We start from the raw sequence: 23,329 nt of genomic DNA, 5'->3' as shown, positions 1-23,329 counted from the left end.
TATATATTTATATACAAGATTAATAAAAAAACATCACTAAAAAATTATAAATTATTTCAATATTTTAGTCAGCCGAAAACATGTTTTTATTATAAAGAAGAATTAAATTACCTATTCACTATCAATATCAACAGCTAATTGGTTACTCCAAATTCTACTTGTTTGCTATATTCTTTCATTTCACGCATAAGAACTTCTGCTTTGCGTTTAAATGCCTCACTTAGGACTTCATTTTTTGGAATACCATCACCCAATAAATACATACGTGATAAATTAGCACATGCATAGGGATTCTTTTGCTCGCAACTTTTTAAAAATAATTTATGAGCTTCTTCAAAGTTTGGTTGTACATTTTGCTTTAATCCTCCTAGATAAATGCTTGCCAATTGAAAACATCCTTCTTCTACATCATGCTTATAGCATGCTTTAGATATCATTTCCATCCCAAGTTTAATTTGTTCTGCTCTATCAGTCATTAATTTAAATTCTTTCATCAACAGTATTATTCCTCCTCGTACACAACCTGTACCATTTCCCAAGTCGCAAGTTTTCTTCATGTAATTATATGCAGTAGTTAAATCTTTCTCTGAACCTGCTCCTATTAATTAAAAATATAATAATGTAATTATAAATAATTGAGTTATAAATGAATTGCACAAAAAAAAACATCTCGTTGATTGTTACAGAAATTTTATGTTAATGAAAATGGTGAATCATTAGAAAATTAAAAAATAAGAGAAAGTTAAATCTCTTTTATATTAGCATAAATTTTTATATTTTTGTGTTATCTAACGATTAAAAAACAATTCAACTCTGTCGATAATGATTGATTAGCTGTAGGAAAAGCAAAGTGTTTACTTACCATGAGCTCGCATTCCGGCATACTTCAAGCAACTTGGCGCCCAATTTCTTTCGTCACAATTTTCTTTGAAAATATTTACTGATTTTTCACGGTCTGTTTTTATAGCATCTTCATATTCACCTAATAGATGACAGGCTAAAAATACATTGATTATATAAATCATTATTCACTAAGAATCGTTTCCAAAAATAATGGATAAACATAACCTACCTTTTGGATCTTTTTCGCCTTCACAACTGAATCTGTACTCGAGGTAAATATTTTTAAGATACGCTTCAACATCTTCAGGATTTTTGAAATTATATGCCATAACTGTCACAATTTACTTTCCAAATTAATTTACAATAAATATATTTTTCTACTTTTTTGGATCACGCGTATGCTCACACATGATTCAACCACATTTTGATTGCATCACATTTACTTTACCAGCTGTAAGTCCACTACATGTTTTGGAGCTATGAGATTCTGATGAACGCATGCGTTAGAAGCTAATAAAACCGCGCGCAGGTATTCAACAAGGGGTAGGAATTGTTCAACAAGGGTAGTTCAAAGGAAGCATAGTCAACATAATGTTTGTGTTCTACTTTCGTGTGGGAACGCTGATGTAAACGACGATAATTGATCCTGGGAATTTTTTCGCAATAACCTGCAAGTGGGACACATTTTTCCATACAATGCAACGAGAAACTAGAGAAGCATCACGGTTAAAGGTAAGAATGTGAATGCTAGTTATAAACAATTTTTTTAATCATGTATTTTGATATCATGATTGATGATCAACAAGTAAATTTCAATTAACTTTAACATGCTCGAATAATTTATTCATTATTTTTTCAGGATAATAGTTTACTGACTTCAAAAAATACTTACAGACTGATAGAAAGTTTCAAGTAGTTTACCTCAAAAAAGACGAAATGGTGATGTATGGCTAGCTGTACTAGGTCAAACTCCAGAGGGACACTCGGTCACGCGGTCGGCGTTCTATCTACCCTCGTTATCTTCACAGCGATAAAATAGCGTGAGTGCGACATTAGGATTTGCCTTATAATAGTTTTATAAATTTATACTCCTTTAGCTCTTTTTGACGCTTTGGTATATAGTATATAAATACTTATAGACATTATAGTCATAACTATAAACATTTCAATGTCTCCAGCTACCTCAAGGTCAAAATGACATTGTGAAGAGTAGCTTTTTCCCCTATTATTCCATGTCTATGATTAAATTGTAATAAACAATTCATTTGCCTAAGCGTTATTCTCTTTTATTCAATTTATTAAACATTATTTTGTTGATAGTCCAACAGGCAATCATTACATTCATTAATAACAAGTATTGTGAATGTAAATATTTTTTCATAAATCAATTATTAAATGAATAATTTATTTATCCATAAACATGCTAAAAAAAAAGACAAGTGTCAGATGAAATTATTTACATTGTTGAAATAGATAAAATAAATATTTTCCTTCATGTTTTAGATGAGTGAATCGGTAAAAGTTGCTGTAAGATGCAGGCCAATATCTCAGAAAGAATTAGCAGAAGGATGTCAGGTGAGAGCATTGAAATAAAATAAACACTATATATAATACTAAATATGATTTATTAAATTAATTATGAGAAATTCAAGAGTTTAGACCATATTTAATTAATAAATCATTCTGATGAGAAAACAAAATTGATGATTAAGTAATCAAAGAAACAGATCTAATTGTCGAAAACTAGGCTTTCATAAATAAGTTTAATTACATTAATTTAGTTAAATTGTCTAGTCCAACATAATTTAATTTATTAAGCAATTATATAGAAAATCGTCATTATTTTATCGAGCGAGTGTAACCTAGCGACCTAACAATCAAAACACGCTTATGTATGAGCAACGTTGCACTTTTATCTATGAACATTAACGTTTCTGTTCCTCTGTTTACAGTAGCGCACAATTTATTTACTAAACTTTGCAATTCACTAGTTTGATCAGATTTGATGACTATCAAAAAAAAAAACCATCATAATTTTAGCATCTATTGATGATTTATTATTATTGTTTGCGAATTTATTCAGGGTCACGCATGTATGACAATTGATTGCAAACATACTCTAGAGAAAGTTCAAATTCATATGCATCCAGTATTAAATAGAGGAAATATTAATTAAAGTAATTTTTTATATGACGTAAAGAAGAATCCGCAGTCATACACACAAATAAACTCAATCGATTGTCACAAAGATAATTATCATAACTATCTGTCTTATGAATAAATAACATAGAAAATGTATAGAAAATCAATAAATAAATTGACTACCCATTTGGTCACTTTTATTTTGATAAGATCAAAAATGTAATTTTCCAAATGCTGACTATATTTATAGTTTATAGTTGTAGTAGTTATATATGTTTATTATATTTTAACTAGTATGCAATAATATTTTCTAGAAATTTCTAAAAAATATTTTCATAAAGTAATGAATAAATATTTATTGGCTATAAAATTATCTATGTATATTTAATCTATCGAAAGGTAATTAAAAAACATTGATAAAACAAGATTAGTATGGACTAGAAGAAACTGCATAAAATTTAAATAAAATGTTACATACTAATGTTTTACCGCACACATAGTAATAAAATAATGTATACAATTAATTTCAGAATGGCACATAATAATAGTAGTAATATTTTTATCAATCACGAGTAAAGAGTTTTTATATGTAGATTGTTGAATTCTGAGAAATAATTACGATTGAAAAAACTATGATATTAATCGTCATATAAAATCCACATCTATTATTCTAAGATAGTAATAACATAGTAAATATTATATTTACCTTATTCACTATTATTTTTAGAGTGTTGTCACCATCGATCCACATTCAAAAAGCTGTACGTTAGAAGGAGATGGAAATACCGGTAAAGTCTATCAATTTGATGCAGCTTTTGGATCAACATGTTCCACAGAAAAAGTCTACGATGATGTTGGATCCGTGGTGGTTGAAGCAGTTCTTGAAGGATATAATGGAACAGTATTTGCTTATGGTCAAACAGGGTGTGGAAAATCCCATACGATGCATGGATTCATTGAAAGAACATTGGAGCATATTTTTGAAGCTACATCAACAGCTAGCTCAGATACACGTTATTTGGCTCTTTTAAGTTATCTAGAAATCTACAATGAACGTATAAGAGACCTTTTACAAGATGATGATGGATCTCTTCAGCTTAAAGAAGATCCAGTTCGAGGTACTTACGTAGCAGGGTTAAGAGAAGTTACCGTAAAAGATGCTGTTGAGTGTTCATCATTAGTAAAACAAGGAGATAAAAGAAGAGTAGCAGCTTTTACCAAAATGAATGCATCAAGTTCAAGAAGTCATGCGGTTCTTACAATATCCCTTGAAGCTTTAGCTATGAATGAAGGGACTTCTCAACAAGGAGGTGCTGTAAGAAGAGGGCGTTTACATTTAGTAGATTTAGCGGGCTCAGAAAGACAAGCTCGAACTGGAGCCACTGGTGAAAGACTGAAGGAAGCAGCTAGTATTAATTTAAGTTTATCAGCATTAGGAAATGTTATCAGTGCCTTAGCTGCTGGTAATGGAAGACATGTGCCTTACAGAGATAGTAAACTTACTCGATTATTACGTGATAGTTTAGGTGGTAACGCAAGGACTTTGATGATTGCTTGCATAAGTCCTTGTGATGTGGATGCTGAAGAAACTTTGAGTACTTTACGATATGCAGCTCGTGCACGATGTATAAAGAATAAACCTATCGTAAATGAAGATCCGAAAGATGCACTTTTACGACAATATCAGCTTGAATTGCAACGTTTACGTAAGCTTTTGGAGAGTTCGCCGAAGACTGATGACGACATAGAGGAGGATGAAGAGCGAGAGGATGGAGAAAGGTCTTCTCAAGTAGAAAAATTAAAGAGAGAGTGTGAGGAGACTAATTTGTCTTCGCAAAAATTACGAGAAGAACTGGAATGCTTAAGAAATCGTTATGAAAATAACCGAGAAATTAATGAGCCTTCGGATAAAAATTTAGTTTGGACGTCAATGACGCGAGAAGTTGACGAAAGAAGAAGGAAAAAACGCGAAGCGGCACAAAGAGAAGTTATGCGACGATTAGAAAGACTGACTATTGGTGGTGAAGCTCAAGGGAATACAGAATTGAAAAGAAGAAGAGAAAGAAGAAGAAGAAGATTGCAAATTTTAGCGGCTGCCCTTGAAGCTAGTGCACAGGATGGTAGTGAAAGTGCTTTTGAAGTTTATGGACAATTAAAAACAACTGAAGATGCTCTTAAAAGAATGGCAAAGCGCACAAAGCAACTGGAAGCAGAGGCCCTAGATCTTCAGGTAAAGATTCTCTACTTAAGAAAGTAAACCGTTACGTGAATTAAACTAGCATGTACAATACAAAAGCATTAAAAGTTTTACCGTTATCCTTGATTCGTAGGCATCCTGGGATGCGGAACGTCGAGAACTTCTTCGCCGTGAGCTCTTGGCGACGCAGATATGTGAAGCAATGGTTCCCTATCTACGTCCTGGATGCCCATTCCGTGACCTTACATCCATTCGATCTGCAGCCACTTGGTGTGATGAATTAAATCGATGGAGATTACCTGATTTTTCATCTCGTATACCCCTTCCACCAGCTCCGCCAATAAATCGAGATAATTTAAGGCTTAAACCTGATCATAATAATAACAATGATGATCGGAGCAGTGATGATGATTCTCGTGCAAATGAGGCCAAGAGCTCCCAGTTATATGATATTGCTGGTACTTACTTTCGCAGAAATAGAATTGATCAATTACTTGCTCGTGCTCGTGAAGCTAAAACTTTTGGTAAGTTCATTATTAGAGTTAATTATCATTTTTTCCAATGTGTTATGAGTACGAAATAATTAACATTTAATCGTATTTCAGTATCAGTGATGGTTATTAATTAAATAATATTTATTTCTCAATGAAATTTATATTAATGATTGTTTCATCGACCGTAGCTATTTAACCCCGTAATCGCGGTTAAGTAATATTTTTTGCAGCAGTAGACTATCGCAATAATTTGAATGAGTCATAAAATAATGAAGAGTGTACATTCGCTTTTTTTGGGAATACGACATTTATGCACATTACTGATTAATGAAATAACTATTAAAAGTTTTAGATTATTTCTTCTTTACTAATGAACTTATTTTTATTTTTTTTTATGATGTGCTAATTTTTTTGATTCATTCAAATTTTTTTAAATATTCAGTTCAAGATTACCATAATATATTCGAGTGAGTGTCGATCTATGGCATTTAAGTTGTTTCCTAATTCATAATTCGACTTTTTAATAATAGAATAAAAGGTTTTTTGTCGAGCATATTACATAAATAGATTGTCATTAATTATGACGGAGAATTTTCATAAAGGAAATGGATGATATTTTGATAATTTTTACTGCAAATAAATATTCTGTATCCAAGTATAGAAGTGATGGTTCAAGTTTTACGATCTTATTAATGCAGTCATAAGATACATTTTTTTATACCATTTCTTGAAATTATTACGTTGCAAATCTAAGTATATAATTTAAATTTACTCATGTACTTACATCATTTTTTATTAATTTATTTTTTAAATTATTCTAATTTTATATTACGAACATGACAAGGCTTTGTTCTGAAACAATTTAAAAAATCTTTACAGTTGCTCATTATTAATAACCATTAATTATATTAATAAAAATATATTTTTTTGATTTAGAAACAAATGGCCGATTGAGTAAATCTGGAGGCTCTGATGACTCTTCAAGTGGATATCAGCAATTAAACTCACTTAATTTGCAAGGAAGTGCTCCAACAATTAGTGAGCTCTCAACAAAAATACCTCTAAAATCGTTAAATTCTGGCAGACCAGTTGGAGCTTTCAATGCTTGGACGACGCCGGACGCCACAAAACCACTTCATTCTCCTCTTAATTCTACTTCTCTGAGTTCTGTTAAAAAAATCCCTCCTCCACGAATTTTAGAAGCATTGCCCTCATATCCACTTGGTTCTCCTGAATCTCGTACGCCTTCTTGACAAGGAGAAAAATTTATTGGATCTTAATTCTTCTCTCTCTTAATGATCTTTGCAATATTGATTTGGCATAACAATTTGATAATAAAACAGAGAGTGTATTGCAGAGTCAATTGTTATTATTATACGCATAAAAGAATTTATGATTATTTAATACTTATTAATTAACAGTTAACAACTCTGTTGATGTAAGCAAAAGGCCACCAAGTGCAAAACCTTTATGCTCTTCACTTTTTTTACGTAAAAAACTATCAAATTTACTATCGTCTGTTGTAGAATAATTAACATAAAAAGTGCTAATGGCCATCTTCTAATTGTTATTCAGTCGTGTTTCTTGTAAATAACTTCTGAAAGAGAAATTGTCAAAACTATATTAAACAATATATTATAGAATATAATAAAAATATATATTTTGTTTGTTAAATTTAAGAGAATGAGATCAGTTGAAAATCATTATTGAGTATTGATTTTTTAATAATTGTACAGAGTGAATTAATTGAAGCAACAAAGATAATAATGTTAAAGAAAGCGTGTAAATAATATTATAATAATTGTAATTATGCGAATAAAAATCCTAAATAAAATGAGAAATGTGGAAAAAATGTTTTTAATAAGTTCGTAAGAAAAAATGCATAAAAAGTGCAATAATTTGTTTCTTAATTCCGCGATTGAAAGAAGTTGCGTGCTTCTATGACGACTGACTTCCTGATGTCTTATGCTCGTTCATGGCTGCATGATTATTCGAGAAAACGATAAACCGCATTACACATATAAAAGTATAAATACAAGTTTTCTTGTATTCGCATATGAACATAGATTGTGGCATTCTGAGAACCCATCACAGTATACCATTAATCAGTAAACCTTACTTTTATTGTTTTGACATTGACATTGGATCACTGACAATAAGACACCTATTTATAAATTATTACAGTTAATATATATGTATATATATATATATTATTATAAAAGTATTTACTTTCAATTCTATCGTATTTTATAGCGATCAGTGTAACTTAATTAATCAAATTTCTCATATTATTTAAAGACAGATTGATTTACTACTCAACTTTGATTAAATTATATAATTGAATGATTTTAATTTATATTAAATTTTATAAAAAATACTAATAATAAAATATTTTTAGTAAATTGTATATCAGAAAAAAAGTATTTTAATTATTAATCAATAGAAAGATAAATTTTACTTGTAACTAAATGTTTTTTATATATTAGGTATAAGTATTTGGTCTTTTTACTAAAACGACTTTTACTTTCTCACTTGTGACTTGGTACAAAATGCGAAACGTTTGAGAGAAGTGCATTGCCGAAAGGAGACCACTACTTTCCCTACATTCATTATTGCCTTTAAATCGAAAGTTAAGAGAACTATTATAATAAAAAAAACTTGGACCTTTTATTGTTACTTTCGTTTTTACAAGATGTACTAGTTTGAACCTAGAATTAAACGTAACTAGTTCTAGTTTTTGTCTAAAATAAAAAATAATAATAATTAAAAGGGAAAGAAAAAATTTGCTTTAGTCAGTGTAAATAATTCATACTATAAATTTGTATAAAATATTAAAAATAATAATGTAGAAATTCCTCATATTATCAGTTTTTTAATTTAAGCTGATAAAAAATCTACAACAGGAAAATAATAAATTAATCGACATTAACATTGAAGAAAAATTATGGAATATATTAAATATTAATCAAAAAAGTTTTTCTCATCATGAATGCATTTTGAAAGAAAATACATATTCAAATTATCTTCAACAAATCTCTGAAAATCACATAATATTGTCTTTAAGTATATTTTGAAATATCAAATTACTTTACCTTTTTTGATTATAATTACAATTTAATTTAGAGTATAATAATTAAGTTAAAAATCGTAATTACTTATTGATAAATAAAAAAATTTTGCAACAAAGCTAGTAAACTTTCTCTGGAAATATTTTAAAAATTTGTGAGCTGATAATTTTCATCAATAGTGTAATGCTTGATAAACCGTTGCATTGAGGGGTTATATTGAATTTTGATATAAACACTTACTTGTGTATTATAGAGTGAGTGTATGTTATCATGACGGATCATGATCTGTTAATAAGATCGATATAAATATTTGAAAAAAGCAGAGAGGGCGAGGACGAGGGCAAATAAAGATGATACTTGGGTCCAAGTCCAGTTGGCATCAGTCAGAAGCAAGCCATCACATTTTATTTGTCAAGTAAAGAGAATGGAGCGCAAATCGGGAGGATGTAAGTGTTGGATCGTATCGTTGAATCGCGTAGGAATAGTATAGTAGATTGAGTGAGAGGTAAGCGGAGTAAGAGGAGAATGACTTACTTGTAGAAAGAGAGAAGAGGGAAGCAGAGAAGCGATACCAGTACAGTTGCCAGCTGGTCGTCAATTCGTGCGTGTCGTTCATACACCGGACGTGAAATAATCACGCGTCTGACTTTTACAGCATGAAGTACTACAAGCCATTACAAAAAAATTTTATTTATTATTTTCATCGTTTTAATCATTTTCTGAGTACTTATCAACAATAATCAATTGTTTCTCCAGATGATTATTAGGAATAATTGCAAGTATGTCGGTGTTCTCAAGACTTTTAGACAAAACGTCAGCTACATGTGGTATACATCGCGAAACTCTAGCCCGTGGAGTTGTCGGTGTTGTCACAACTTTATATATAATCAAACTCACATACCCACGTATTATTAAAGTTAAACAGCGGATAGAAAAAAATTTGAAAAATGACACAAGTGTAGAAATAGTAAATAATAATAAACAATGGAACTCAAATTCGTTCAAACAAAACAAACCCAATCAAGTTGGATTAGATCAGAAATTTGCAAAACAACTTATTCAATTATTGAGAATTATGATACCTGGATGGAGATCTAAAGAAGCAGGATTATTATATTGTGCTACAATAACGTTACTTGCAAGAACATTTTTATCTGTTTACGTTGCTACACTTGAAGGCCAAATTGTCAAGAGAATTGTTCTTAAAGATGTTAAACAATTTCTACTATATCTAGCCAGATGGTTTGCTATTGCATTTCCCGCTACCTTTGTTAATTCTGCTATCAGATACTTGGAAGGAAGATTGGCACTTGCCTTCAGGTAAGATAAACTTAAGTATAATATAATATTTAACTTTGAAATAAAATATCCATTTCTTTGTTACAGAGAAAGACTTGTTCGGTATGCTTATAAAATGTACTTGAGTCAACAAACTTACTATAGAGTATCAGCTTTAGACAATCGGTTAGGAGGAGCAGAACAAAGACTGACGGATGATTTATCAGAATTAGCAAGCTCTGTTGCTCATCTTTATTCACATCTGACGAAACCTCTTTTAGATTGTTCCTTAGTTGGTATTACACTTATATCTTTTTCATCGAAAATGGGTTCAAAAACAATTCCAGGTAAAATAATCAATTCATTCATAATTAACTGATAATGAATAATTAAAGTATTTTTTGTTAATCTATGAAATTCGCAAATTCATCATTGAGAATTTTTTATCATAACTTTCAACGTGTTTTTTTTCCAATCTTATACATGCAATAATTGATTAGGTTTTTCTTGATTGACAACTTGTTTATCTGATCGTTTTAAATAAAAATCGTTACAATAATAAAAATATAAATTTAATTATTTTCATAAAAAATAGAAAATTTACTTCACTAAATAATAACTGGTTTATTTATGTAGGTCCAATGTTAGCGGCTGCAGTCGTTGCTATTACTGGTCAGGTACTTCGTTTAGCATCTCCAAGATTTGGCCAACTTGTAACAGAGGAAGCCTCACGCCGAGGAAGACTACGTGAAGCGCACGCTCGAATTAGTGCGCACGCCGAAGAAATAGCATTTTATGGTGGTCACAATACTGAGCACCGATACTTGAATACAGCATACAGATCATTGGTTGTCCATTTACGTAAAGTTCTCGCTCTTAAACTTTGGTACATTATGCTGGAACAATTTCTAATGAAGTATGTGTGGTCTGGAACCGGATTACTGATGATTGCAATGCCTTTACTCTACTCCAATTCCAAGGCATCCTCAAGTAGTATAAGCGGAGATAGTGATGGTATGTCAATCAGAACGTCAAAATATTAAAAATTCATTCATTATTATAATTATAATAATTATTATATTAAAATCACTTGAAAAGTATTGTGGAAAAGTATCATTAATTGGACTTGAAGTCATCATTCCCACAAAAAATTGCTAATATCGTTTTAGTGCATATTAATAATTAATTTGTGAATAAATATTGAGGAATTATTATCACTTTTTTTTATTTAGTAACAAAGATTTTAACGATTTAATTAAAATTATTCAAGAATAATTTACTCATTTGAGAAATGTTTATCATATATTTATTAAATTTTTTAAATATTATAATTAATTACTATTCATGACTAATTATTCATTCATATATTTAATATTATCTAATAGTTGTCACATCATTTATGACCTTCAAATCCAGTAAATCTTTTCTATCATTCAACAAATGTTATCACATAGGGGTAATATTTATTTCATGAAATGTTTCTAGTTTTTTAATTCTAAAAATTAGCATAATAAATTTTATTGACTAATTATATAACAAGAAGAAAATAAATTTTTGCAAAAAAGGTAGTTAGAATATTTATTCACAATGTCAATGATTGGTCTCTATTATTTTCATCATAAATAAATATGAATATAATTTTTCAATGAATAACTAAATAATTAAATTATCGATTATTTCCGTTGATTTTTAATAGTACAAACTAATTAAAAAGTTGTTAAGATCGGAAAATACGAACAATGAAAAATTAATCAGTCAATTCAAATTAAGCACTATTAGTTCATTTAATCATACATTATAATTCTATTCATAGGTGCTGTAAGTGAACGAACACGATATATAACTACATCAAAGAATCTTCTAGTTTCTGGTGCTGATGCTGTTGAACGACTTATGTCATCATACAAGGTTAAATATATTCAAATTCTATTATATAAATTTGACTACAGATGCAAATAATATTTTAATAATTCTATTGTTTTATTTTTTAACAGGAATTAGTCGCACTTGCAGGATATGTCAATAGAGTAAGTGAAATGTTTGATGTGTTCAAGGACGCTGCACTTTGTAAATATCAAAGAACAGTAGTAACAAGTCAACAAACTCGTGGAGCTAACGGTAGTATCACACCGTCTCCTGAAAGAATACTTGAATTCGAAGATGGTGTACCAGTCATCAAAGGTATCGTACGCGAAAGTCTTGATGGAAGCATTGCTCTTAATGATGTTCCTATTGTTACTCCTAATTGTGAAGTAATTGTTACCAGTTTAACTCTTCAAGTAAGTAACTAATCACCAGAAATATAATTTTAAAAAAGTTTTTAACGTTAATTACTCTTATATTTTTTAACAGATAAAACCAGGAGATCATTTATTAATAACTGGACCTAATGGCTGTGGAAAAAGTTCTTTATTTAGAGTAATTTCCGGTCTCTGGCCAGTTTATGGAGGTATTCTTACAAGACCTTCAGATGCTTGGTCTAAGAAAACAGGCAGACCAGCTATGTTTTATATTCCCCAAAAACCTTACATGACTGTGGGATGTTTGAGGGAACAAATAACATATCCAGCTGATAGCCAAAGTGCTGACTGTACTGATGAGCAACTTTTAGCTCTTCTAGACCTTGTAGACTTGCGTTCTTTAGCAGAACGAGAGACAGGAGGTTTAGACGCAATGGGAGATTGGGATTCAACTTTATCTGGTGGAGAAAAACAAAGACTTGCAATGTCTCGATTATTTTATCATGCACCTCATTACGCTCTATTAGATGAATGTACAAGTGCTGTAAGTTTAGAAGTAGAAGGATCTATGTATGAAACGGCGAAACAAAAAGGAATTACATTATTGACAATAACTCACCGGATCTCGTCATTATCCAAATACCACCGATATGTACTTCGTTTTGATGGAGAGGGAGGATGGACCTTTGGTTTACTTGATCACAACGATAACTCTCTTCTGAAACCAATGAATGGCAATGTTAGGAAAGAACAAGAAGCTCATAATCATAAGTTACAGGTAAGCTAATACCTGTATTAAGTGTTGTAACTAATTTAGAACCTTAAAAAAATGATTTCTTTCAAAAACTTTAGGAAATTCGAGAACTAGTTGGTGAAGATACTCAGCAGTACAACGGAATCAGTTGAATTAAACAGAAAATGTGATTAGAAAGTGATTTAATAATCGAAAAAATAACATATATATCGTGAATATTTATTGTTAACTATTATTCTTACGAAAAATTTTAATTTTACATTATGTTTATAGGGGAAAATGTTATATTATATATTTTTATATTATTGAAACTATATCGATATTGATGAATTGATATTCAATTTGTTTAAAGAAAACAAATTGAATGTGGATACTTGAATCTGGACAGTATTGTAGAATCGAAAATTGTGTCAAGTTAACGAATTTATTATTGTAGAAAAATGTAAATTTATAAATTGTTACAAATATATAATGGAAAAATATTTAAATCATATCTCATTTACTTATTTACGTAATGTTTTTTCTGGATAAATTAATTTTTTATCATTCCAACTGTTAAATTATAATTAATGAATCAAAAAAAAAAACAATAAATAAAAATTTATAATTCCATGACAAATAATTTAATAATAATCAGTTTAATTAAAATTTTATATTGATTAAATATTGAATAATTATCCCAAACTTATAAATGAATTTGAAAGTTTTATTTCTTTTAAATTTTAAAGTTTGACACCGAAAACTCGAAAGAAAAAATTAAAAATAGTTACAATAGACAAATAGAAATGACGAATGGAGTTTAGTAGGTATATAAGTGGTAGATTTATTTGGAATATTGGTTTGAGTTTCAAAAAAAAATTTAATTACATGAATTTCTTTGTTTTCAAAGGCCAAGAGGGCCGAGAGGGGCTACTCTAGGGGAAGGAAGACCCGCAATTTCCGATGAGCTTACCTCCGGGAAACCCTCTAAATACCAAACGTCGATACTAGCAGCAGCAGAAAGCAGCCATCTTGGGGGTTGTGTATCGCTCTTCGTCGAACTTTGAAACTCATGCAATTCTCAATTTATTTTACCCTTCTACTTTTTTTACTTATCTTCATACGCACTTTTATCCTCCCATTTTATTGAATTCCTCACAACTCTAAAGAGTGAGAAGAAGTTTTTAAAAATAAAATAAACACTCATTTTAAACATTAACAAAAAAACAAAGATAATTAGTTCAAGGAGATCGGATTTCATCTTAAAGTGGAGAAAGAAAGGGTGGAAGAAATTTTATTTCTTGAAGCTTAATAAAACATCTGCTCAAGAATTCAGAGGACTAAATAAATAAAATATATCTCTCTATAGGATTATTTAGTCTAAGTTGCAATGTGTCTTGATGTTCTTAGTAAAAATAGCCGATTGAATTACATGGGGCGCGTGCCAAGCCGGCTCAACCATCGTTCGACCATTCTGTCTGGTTACGGATCAACGAATCTACCCATCAAAAACTATACTTTATCCATAGCAAACTAATCTTAACCAATCTTTTCATTACAATTACTAGTGTAAATTCATTGGGGATTGATCTTCATCATCGTGTCAGTCGTTTAACGCTTAAACATTATCTATCAAACATCAGTAATCGAGTCAAACAGAAATGAAGGATGTCTCTTTTTCTACGAGGGATGATCAGATGCTCCCGCAAATATAATTACTTTCCTTTTATTCGCGATTCGGCAACGTTTATCACGTGGCTGGATTATCCGGAACGCAATCACTTAGTGGGATCTTCAGTGGCAAATACAATACCACCACTGTCATCCAATTTTCCCAACCAATCATTCATTGAATCATTTTTTCATTTACCTAAGTCTGCTATGAACAATTATCTGGCCTAGTCCACCCACCAGTAGCCTTTTATGTTCAGATCAATATCAATCACCATCCCTTTTGATTTCAGGTGTAAGCAAACACAGGTGTTGCTAAACTATAAAATGAAACACATCTCATCAACCCTCAGCATCTCGGTCAAATAATCACCCCGGTAATCAAACATTGTAATATAGTTACTTGGTGGTATTACCCTTCAACAGAGGATTAAATTGTTTCTATTAAAGTTTGTTTTAAGAATAACTTTGAAGTATAATCAAGAAATATTCAATCATGACTAAAATAAGATCATCAAAACTATCAAAGACTAAGGTAATCTAATTGATGATATAAATTATTTTGAATAATAAAGGCGTTGATTTTATATTAAATGAAGAATGTTACCTTGAAATGCAGTGGAATCAGCTTCTAAAGTAAAGAGAAAAATGATGTTGAAGAGAAAATGGTGAATGTTATATGTCTGGAGCTTCGCGTAAATACCGTAGATCCAATCGACTGAAAGTGTAAGCCAATACTTGATCGTGGGAGCTATCCGTTGGGCTGTAAGATCTATATGACCATAATATGTATATAATGTAAATGTATGATGTGTATACATGTATTTATATACAGGTAAGGCACGAAATGAGTTCAATGATGTCGCGTCAATGGTTCTATTGGCCAATATCTCATTTAGTCAACTTGATCCTGAAATTCATGCCTGATGTGGTCGACTTCCTCTTCCTGTCTCCTAGCTGTTTCATATCGGAACTACAGTCAGGTGTCCGGCTCATAATAATCTTATATCCACATGTCCTTTTCAACACCATCCTTGTCAACTTAGATGGATGAAAATGCTATCTAACATTTAGCTATTTATATCATCATTATTAAATGTTTTTATTTTTTTATTTCAGCATCATTTTTTTTTAGCTTTTCATCTTTTCTTTTTGTTTTATTTCATCCAAGACCTGTATAGAGTCTCTTTATATTACACTTAGTCAACTAAAATACTCTAATTCAAAGTGACTTCTCATTAACGTAGTAATTGCTCTAGAAAAAAGTCGTTTAAAGAATGATAAAGTGACGGCAAGTCTTATTCTTGATTTGAACCAAATTTGTTGATGATGTTGACTATTTGTTGGTAATAATTGGAGAAAGTTTAATGGTAAAGGGAAGGCATTACAAGCGAATGATCCTGATGGTTGACAGGACCTCGATGAGGCAGGACCACCAAGATAGCTGGGTGTCGTAATGTTATCCCTATGGATCTCCCTGGGATCGTTGATCATTGAATGAACGATTAATATCCCATGTCCTCGAGGGCGAGCTGCGACGCGTGTTATATCCTCGGCATGACCCTGCGGAAGAAGAGAGACTATAGAAAATAAAAAATAAAAAAATTTGTCACTGATGTGTTTGTGTGAAAGACAAAGAAAGAAGAAGCGTCATTGGAGAAGCGGGAGACGATGGAGAGTAGTAGTGGGGTAATGACTGGACGATAGGTAGTCAAGTTAAACTTGTCAGTTCGTCAAGGGGTGCGAAAGAGACTCCAAGTGGTGGTACTTAATTAAATTCATCAGCCTAATAATAGATAATGTTGATTAATTTGGAATTAATTGGTGATGTTGTTGAAGATGTTTGGTGAGAAATCAAAAAGTGAAGTGGACATTGGAAGAATCAATCTAGGATAAAGTGAATAAATTCATTAGTTTGTTACTTGAGTGTAATTTAATATTATCAGTGAGTGCTCCAATTCAAGATGTGACTCTTAGGATAATTATGATCTCTGAAAAAGTCCAGGTAATTTTTGCTATTTTCAATTATATCCAAGGACACGTGGAAAACGCATGGGTTTTAAACCGAAAAGATCTCGCGGTTATAAGAGAAACCTTTGATGAAAAAAAAAATTCCTATCAGTTACTCCAAACGAAATCATCATTGCTTTTGATCACATAATTATGAATATTTGTTGATTGGAATATTTATACAATATTTTTTTGTTAAGAGGGGATGGAGATATGTAAGAATGAAATTTATTTAAAAGTTAAAATTACACAACCCTTGGAACAGCGAGATTTGACGCGGCGTTGCCAGGACGACGCCGAGGGGTTGGACCACGCAGCATCCGCATCAGCGGAAGGGAGACTCAGAAAAGCTTGGTACAAGAGAAGGTGGTCGAGGGGTCAAGAGGTGTTTCCGGGGTAATAAACGGCCCAGAAATTTATCGAGATGGAGTTTCTGCAGAGCCATCATTCAGCCAACAGCTCTACAGAGCCTAGTTATACCCTTAGTGCAGGTAAACAGATAAAGATTCCATTTCTTAAATCACTAAAAATTACTTGAAGATTTTAAAATGACTCAAAGTCTAAAAAATTTTATTAAATTTTGTTCTTTGGAGTAGGATCAGTTGGTAGCATCGAAGCTAGCATTCCTAGTCTTTGCTCTACCAATACCTTAAGTGTCCTTGGTGGTGAAGAAGCTTTAGCTGAAAATCACCACCAAAATGAAGACGCGACTGTGGCTGCAATCGCGCTAGGTAGCTTGCAAGAGCTTCAAACTCCTGGTGACGATATCAACGATCAGACTCATCATATTCAGAATTCTGGCCAAGCTCAAGTTGTAGGAGAATTCGGAGCAAGCTTTTGGGTTGACGACATGGCTGGCTTTCCTCTTCCACCTCTTGACCTGGATCCATTGCCTCCAGGACTGTTTAGTCCATGTTCAGCAACATATAAGTAAGTTTTCATTATTTTTCTGCATTCTGCTAAGCAAATATTAAATCGAAGAAATTTATCATTCAATACAGTACAATTTTTATCTTATAAATATAGGAACAATTGAAGATTTAATGAATTACCATGTGTATTTGTTTGTTATTGAAATAAAAATTTTACTATTTGAATACTTCGTTTACTGTTTTGAGTAATAAATAGAATATTTAATTTTGGAGTAAAAATAATTTGATGACCCAATGTTGTTCCTATACGTTACCTCATGAATTTATAATATTTTATTGGATCAATTGATCAGTATTCTTACCATTTATTATTTTCAGTCATTAACGACAAGTATTAATTTGTTTTATCTACATTTCAAATAAGCTGGGGCTGCACCAGATCAGAATGTGTTCCAAGAACAACAAATCCAAATGGAGAAGGTGTAGCCGATGTCCTTTTGTCTCTAAAACATGCAGTAGTACATCCAGGAAGCCCTACTGGAGGATACTACAATTCTCCAACAACAAACCATCATTATGCTCAAGACTATGGACAAAATTTAGCTCCAACGCCGGTTACACCAAGCCACTACACCAGTGGACCTGCCATGTCTGTCAATGTATCCATGAACATGACGATGAATATGAATATGCATCCAGGGTAAGTAAAAGTAAAAAATGAAATATTTATGATTATAAATTACGCAGGTTTTTTAGCCTTCAATGATAGATTTATTTATGTTAATGGTAATTGAATTATTGAAAGTATTTAATATTCCTTGATTGATTACCAGATATGAGCAGAGCTATGCATCCGCGTGGGGCGTGGAACCTCTTCTCAGTCCCGCCCCTCAATACAACCCTGTACCAGAACCACAAACAAGGGTAAATCAAGCTCCAGCCAATAGCATTATTGGAACACACACCCCTCATTCTCACCCCCAAGCACGACTACAATCCTCGAGTGATCATGCGCTCTGCATTTCCACTGAATCCACTCCATCTAATGTTATTCAAGAAGACAATGGCAGACCAAACCTGTGCAGAATCTGTGGTAAAACTTATGCAAGACCGAGCACTTTAAAGACGCATTTAAGGACTCATTCAGGCGAGAAGCCTTTTAGGTACTAAAAAATTAAATGTTTTATAATTTTATTTTAATCTATCTGCACATTATTAAAGATATATTTCAGTTGACTATTACTTCAATTATTAATATCACTAATTTGACTGGAAGAAATGGAGTAAAAGGATTTTGGAATTTGATGACTTTAAATGATTAAAAACACTGTTTAATAAGAAACTTTCATTTTATTTATTATATTTATAATACTTATTTTGAATAAAATTACAGATGTCATGCTTGCTCGAAAGCATTTAGTCAAGCAGCAAATTTAACTGCTCATGCAAGAACACACTCCGGAGAAAAGCCATTTAGATGTCCAGTTTGTGACAGAAGATTTTCTCAGAGTAGTTCAGTTACGACGCACATGAGAACTCACTCTGGAGAACGTCCTTATCGGTATCTATTAATTATTTATTAACTAAATTATGAATTAAAAATTTCAATTCTTGTTACTTTATTCAATACAAAAGTGAATAAAAAATTGTTCATTACAAAATTGGGTTATTGAAAAATTAGCAACGAAAATTGAATGAATAATTAATCTATTTTTAGATGTCGATTCTGTAAGAAAGCCTTTTCCGATAGTTCAACTTTGACAAAACATTTACGAATTCACTCTGGAGAGAAACCATACCAGTGCAAGTTATGCTTACTCCGTTTTAGTCAGAGTGGTAATCTCAACAGGCACATGAGGGTTCATGGTGGTTCTTTGACGTGACATTCTAAGGATTGGTCAATTAATAGCATAACTACATCTTTATCACCACCACTTCCACTACATTTCTGTAGTCGGGTTCCATTTATCCGACTTGGATCGAGTTTACAACGAAAATTCTAGGTTTAATTATTAAACTATTTACCTTTCAACGAAGAGAATGAAATTAAATTAATTCTTAAAGTAAAATTAATTATAAATGAATAACAAATGAAAATAAAACATCGCTTGTTGAGCCTTTTTCTTCATCGATCAGTCGGTGCCAAAAATACAAAATTGACATAATCATAATTTAGTTAAATAAAATAATTTTTTTTTATCTGAAAAAAAAAAAAAAATAATATTGTTGTAGTATTTAAAATATTAATTTATAATTATTTATATTATGAATATTATTATGCAGATATTTAATTGATTGAGGAATGTTTTAATTAATGAAAAATTAAAAAAAGAGTAAATTAATTAATGCCTAATGAAAAAAATTGTTATGATAATGACAGGATAAAAATATCGGTAAATGAACAATTGATAAGAAAAATAAAAATATTCATTTTGATTGAAAACATTGTTATAGAGTAATTCTTGATAAAAATAATTTTTTCGAAATTAAAATTATTGAAGTTTAATTATGTATACAATTGTCATCTCAAATGAGAGTAATTCAAAGAAAATATAAGAGTTATTCATTTACCGAATTTAATTAATAACAAAAAAAATCATACGAATTGTTTTGTATAAAAGGTGAAAAAGGAGAATGAATTATTATGAAAATGAAAAGAATGGTTCCAGAAGCCCGCAACATTGATCACCACAGCACCGTTGATTATTGTACAAATATTGTATTTATTATAATAGATATTATTATTAATTATAATTAATATTAATGTTGCGGTTTGCACCACGATTTCATCATATTTTATCGTCTCGTTAATTTTTTTAAATATTTTCCTCAGTTTGTTTTTTTTTTTATCATATCTTTTTTTATCTTCAGATCACCATAATTTTTCTAATTGTTCTGCTTTTTATTTTATTTTGTTGAGTTCTTCAATTTCTTAGTTTTTTTATTTTTCTTTGTTCTTTACTCAAATTTTCCCTTTCACTGAAGAAATTTTTTCACGCCACATTCATCGAGAAGAATAGGTGTACATGTATATAAAACATGCTTAACTTTTCACATACATTATATACATGCATATCGAATAAAGTGTTGATATCAAACTTAAAAAAAAAATGGGATAAAATGAAACTGAATATATTTTAGGATTTTTGTTTTCATTCGTAACCTTTCGTACTCATTCTGAAGTTTGGAAAACACTAGAGTTTCATTTTTTTAAAGAAGAGGAGGAAGGAGGCCTCTTGTGATATATTGGATGTTTAGTAGTAAATTATAGGAGAGGTTTTACAATTACTTCAATATCATCGTCATCGTCTCCACATTAATTTGCTTCTCTTCAAAAAATTAAATCTATGAGAACATTATCATCATTTACTCTCACAGCTTAGAACTTTTTTTTAATCATCCATATTTTCACACATGCATTCTTATCCACTCATTCTTTACTTTAATATTTATATATATATATTCATATATATATACCACTCTGTCTCTAATATATATATATGCATACGCATAATGATGTATCCGTAAGTAATAATATTCTTGACAAAAAAAAAGAAAAATTATGTATAAGGTTCTCTAAGGTTACGTATCTGATACGAGAGTGCTGAGAAAGGTTGGCCTGTTGTTAATTTTAACAAATTTAATGGAAATTTTTGAATTAATTTTTTATAAATAACGATTGATATACAATGCTCAATAAATAATCTTTCAGATGACTAATTTCATCGACGGTAAATAAAATTACCCGATCTCGAATTTTTTCTATTTAATAATAAATTACAGACCATCGAATTCAGCAGCAATCGTAAATTTTTTCCTTTTCTTTAATTAAAATGTATGCAGCTATATAGAAATGTATAACTCTCTGTGTACATGTACGTGTAATATGTAATGTATCATCATTTGTTTATATTTAATCAGATTTTATTCCTATTGCATTTTGTAATTTTACCCAATTCATTTGGAATTTTTTTTCATCAATTTAACGATTAAATTTCAACATTTTTTCCAATTTATAAGTATTTTATGAAATAATTTACAAATTTCATAATTAATTATTAAAAAATGTTTCATTCAACTCAGATTAATTTCATCAATTGATGATCATTTATAATCTGATGTTACACTAAATGGTTATATACTATTTTCATAGTAACTAAAAACGATAGTTCTCTCTTTGCCTACCACAATTTTTCGCTGCTGGCATCGCATTCAATGAAGTTTTTGATGTGAAGATTTTTTTAATGTTTAGATTTTCTTGTACAATTGTAAAAAATATTTCTGGATACAATTGGCACTCAGCCGCGATGGTAGTTACAAATAGTTTATAAAAATTAACGAAAAATAATTGCGTGATTAAAATTAAAAAAAAAAAAATTGAATTCAGACTTAAAAACAGACTGAAACGATATGTTTTGTTCTTAAAATATATATTTTTATTAATTTCTGCTATTAATAGTATGGGTTATTAATAATGAATTATTGATTATCAATTATTTCTATCATCAATTAGCAAAATTTTTATCATTTATTTGAAAAGTCGTCCATAATTCATAACTGAATGCTATTGGTATTTCTATTTTCATAATATATTTAAGTTGTAATATCGCATTAATTCACTTAATAATAATAATTATTCATAACTAGTAATTAATAAAACTTGCATTTTATTCCCATTCTTCCATATTCATATGCACTCTTCGTTCTCTATCACTCTCATGTCTTATTTTCTTCTGTCCTTGTGTCTATTATTTTCATCTTTCTTAATTGTCAATATTTTTGAATCTAATTTTTCAATTTAATAATTTCTAACATTAATTAAAGTCATTTCGAAAATAAAGCATAAATTTTTTTTACTGTATACATGACGTCTCTACCATCGCGGTTTCCCGATTTATATATTTAACTAATTTTTCTTCATTAAGCAAAATTTTTACTATATTTCAGTCAATTGTTATTAAAGAATTATTCAATAGCAAAGAATATGTCAATGCAAAGAAATTTTAAATTTCACAAGATGAAAATAATTAAAAAAGAAATGTTATTTATAAAATATTTTATATCCACAGATATTAATAATTATATGACAAAAATTGTGTCAATTATTATATTGTGTGATAAATATTTTATAAAACAATTCAATATCACTAATTCATATTTTACTATTTACGCAAGAAAAATCGTTCACTCATATTTTGTCGTTCCAAATAGACAATGAATTATATATTTTTATAGAATTAACATTCATATAAGAGTTTAATAATAAGATCAAGACTTTTAAAACAATTTTGCTTAATTTATATGACAATAGTTAATTAATTTGAAAAATTTTTTAGGCATTTTCATAATTATGATAATTTTTTTATCACTATTATCAATTCGTTCTTCTTCTCATTGAACTTGGGTCTTCTTCTATTTTAATACTATAAAAAAGAATAAAATGGTTAAATAGTGTACGGGTAAACCAACGTGATAAATAAATGAAGTAAAAAAAAAGAAAACGTATTTTAATTATTTAAAAAAAAAAATTTAAGAGTAATTATAATAGCAATAGATATGAAAGGACAATGTGTATTTTGCCGATTACACAAATGTTGAGAGGCGATGCCGCAGATTAGAAAGAATTCGTTAATCTCTACAATATTTGAATCTCTATAGTAATCTAAATATTACACAGAGATTCACGAACATAAAATATGTAGACACATGCTCTCTTTTTTAATTCATTCTTTCAATCACTACTTTAACATCTTTCCTTGTTTTTTTTTCTTTTGCTTAAAA

The 23,329-nt window shown here is 30.1% G+C and overlaps 4 protein-coding genes and 1 long non-coding RNA gene across 7 annotated transcripts; 3 read left to right on the top strand and 2 right to left on the bottom strand.

Annotated features, from left to right (window-relative positions):
• Positions 1–62: 62 nt before the first annotated feature.
• Positions 63–1,330, bottom strand: Coa7 (Cytochrome c oxidase assembly factor 7). The gene is made up of 3 exons (XM_035096180.1): positions 1,073–1,330; positions 863–997; positions 63–598 (listed from the first exon to the last, which is right to left on the bottom strand). The coding sequence occupies exons 1-3, from the start codon at positions 1,170–1,172 to the stop codon at positions 135–137; spliced, it is 699 nt and encodes a 232-aa protein (XP_034952071.1). The 5' UTR covers positions 1,173–1,330; the 3' UTR covers positions 63–134.
• Positions 1,327–6,965, top strand: LOC118074727 (osmotic avoidance abnormal protein 3-like). Of its 2 annotated transcripts, XM_035096168.1 has the most exons (6): positions 1,327–1,575; positions 1,703–1,883; positions 2,347–2,418; positions 3,713–5,215; positions 5,316–5,706; positions 6,613–6,965. In XM_035096168.1, exons 3-6 carry the CDS (start codon positions 2,347–2,349, stop codon positions 6,927–6,929), a joined length of 2,283 nt encoding a protein of 760 aa, XP_034952059.1. In that variant the 5' UTR covers positions 1,327–1,575; positions 1,703–1,883; the 3' UTR covers positions 6,930–6,965. The 2 variants fall into 2 exon arrangements, with proteins under 2 accessions (XP_034952059.1, XP_034952060.1); XM_035096169.1 differs by lacking the exons at positions 1,327–1,575; positions 1,703–1,883 and adding an exon at positions 2,172–2,208.
• LOC118074736 (uncharacterized) lies at positions 6,580–10,294 on the bottom strand. Its single transcript, XR_004691230.1, has 3 exons — positions 10,183–10,294; positions 9,279–9,408; positions 6,580–7,273 (listed from the first exon to the last, which is right to left on the bottom strand). It is a non-coding gene; the product is annotated as an uncharacterized lncRNA (long non-coding RNA).
• ABCD (ATP binding cassette subfamily D) lies at positions 9,124–13,509 on the top strand. The gene is made up of 7 exons (XM_035096170.1): positions 9,124–10,064; positions 10,131–10,369; positions 10,659–11,036; positions 11,836–11,930; positions 12,017–12,301; positions 12,375–13,040; positions 13,115–13,509. The coding sequence occupies exons 1-7, from the start codon at positions 9,526–9,528 to the stop codon at positions 13,166–13,168; spliced, it is 2,256 nt and encodes a 751-aa protein (XP_034952061.1). The 5' UTR covers positions 9,124–9,525; the 3' UTR covers positions 13,169–13,509.
• Positions 13,510–16,243: 2,734 nt separating this feature from the next.
• On the top strand, positions 16,244–19,727 carry LOC118074732 (protein glass-like). 2 transcript variants are annotated; one of them, XM_035096177.1, is made up of 7 exons: positions 16,244–16,671; positions 16,942–17,167; positions 17,273–17,606; positions 17,973–18,248; positions 18,382–18,711; positions 18,942–19,109; positions 19,266–19,727. In XM_035096177.1, the coding sequence occupies exons 2-7, from the start codon at positions 17,101–17,103 to the stop codon at positions 19,429–19,431; spliced, it is 1,341 nt and encodes a 446-aa protein (XP_034952068.1). In that variant the 5' UTR covers positions 16,244–16,671; positions 16,942–17,100; the 3' UTR covers positions 19,432–19,727. The 2 variants fall into 2 exon arrangements, with proteins under 2 accessions (XP_034952068.1, XP_034952067.1); XM_035096176.1 differs by having other exon boundaries at positions 16,877–17,167.
• Positions 19,728–23,329: the final 3,602 nt, after the last annotated feature.

Source organism: Chelonus insularis, unplaced genomic scaffold (assembly GCF_013357705.1).
Source record: "Chelonus insularis isolate UGA/USDA-ARS -01 unplaced genomic scaffold, ASM1335770v1 contig_139_pilon, whole genome shotgun sequence".
Lineage (NCBI taxonomy): Eukaryota > Metazoa > Arthropoda > Insecta > Hymenoptera > Braconidae > Chelonus > Chelonus insularis.
This window is presented reverse-complemented; position numbering and strand designations above follow the sequence as displayed.

Excerpts from the sequence above, each read along its gene's own strand:
- Coa7 (XM_035096180.1), bottom strand. The coding sequence starts at position 1,172 with ATGGCATATAATTTCAAAAATCCTGAAGATGTTGAAGCGTATCTTAAA. Across the intron at positions 998-1,072 it reads AGGCGAAAAAGATCCAAAAG|CCTGTCATCTATTAGGTGAA; the intron begins GTAGGTTATGTT and ends ATGTATTTTTAG. Across the intron at positions 599-862 it reads TGCCGGAATGCGAGCTCATG|GAGCAGGTTCAGAGAAAGAT; the intron begins GTAAGTAAACAC and ends TTTAATTAATAG.
- LOC118074727 (XM_035096168.1), top strand. The coding sequence starts at position 2,347 with ATGAGTGAATCGGTAAAAGTTGCTGTAAGATGCAGGCCAATATCTCAG. Across the intron at positions 5,216-5,315 it reads CAGAGGCCCTAGATCTTCAG|GCATCCTGGGATGCGGAACG; the intron begins GTAAAGATTCTC and ends CTTGATTCGTAG. Across the intron at positions 5,707-6,612 it reads TCGTGAAGCTAAAACTTTTG|AAACAAATGGCCGATTGAGT; the intron begins GTAAGTTCATTA and ends TTTTTGATTTAG.
- ABCD (XM_035096170.1), top strand. The coding sequence starts at position 9,526 with ATGTCGGTGTTCTCAAGACTTTTAGACAAAACGTCAGCTACATGTGGT. Across the intron at positions 12,302-12,374 it reads TTACCAGTTTAACTCTTCAA|ATAAAACCAGGAGATCATTT; the intron begins GTAAGTAACTAA and ends ATTTTTTAACAG. Across the intron at positions 13,041-13,114 it reads CTCATAATCATAAGTTACAG|GAAATTCGAGAACTAGTTGG; the intron begins GTAAGCTAATAC and ends CAAAAACTTTAG.
- LOC118074732 (XM_035096177.1), top strand. The coding sequence starts at position 17,101 with ATGGAGTTTCTGCAGAGCCATCATTCAGCCAACAGCTCTACAGAGCCT. Across the intron at positions 18,249-18,381 it reads AATATGAATATGCATCCAGG|ATATGAGCAGAGCTATGCAT; the intron begins GTAAGTAAAAGT and ends ATTGATTACCAG. Across the intron at positions 18,712-18,941 it reads TCAGGCGAGAAGCCTTTTAG|ATGTCATGCTTGCTCGAAAG; the intron begins GTACTAAAAAAT and ends ATAAAATTACAG.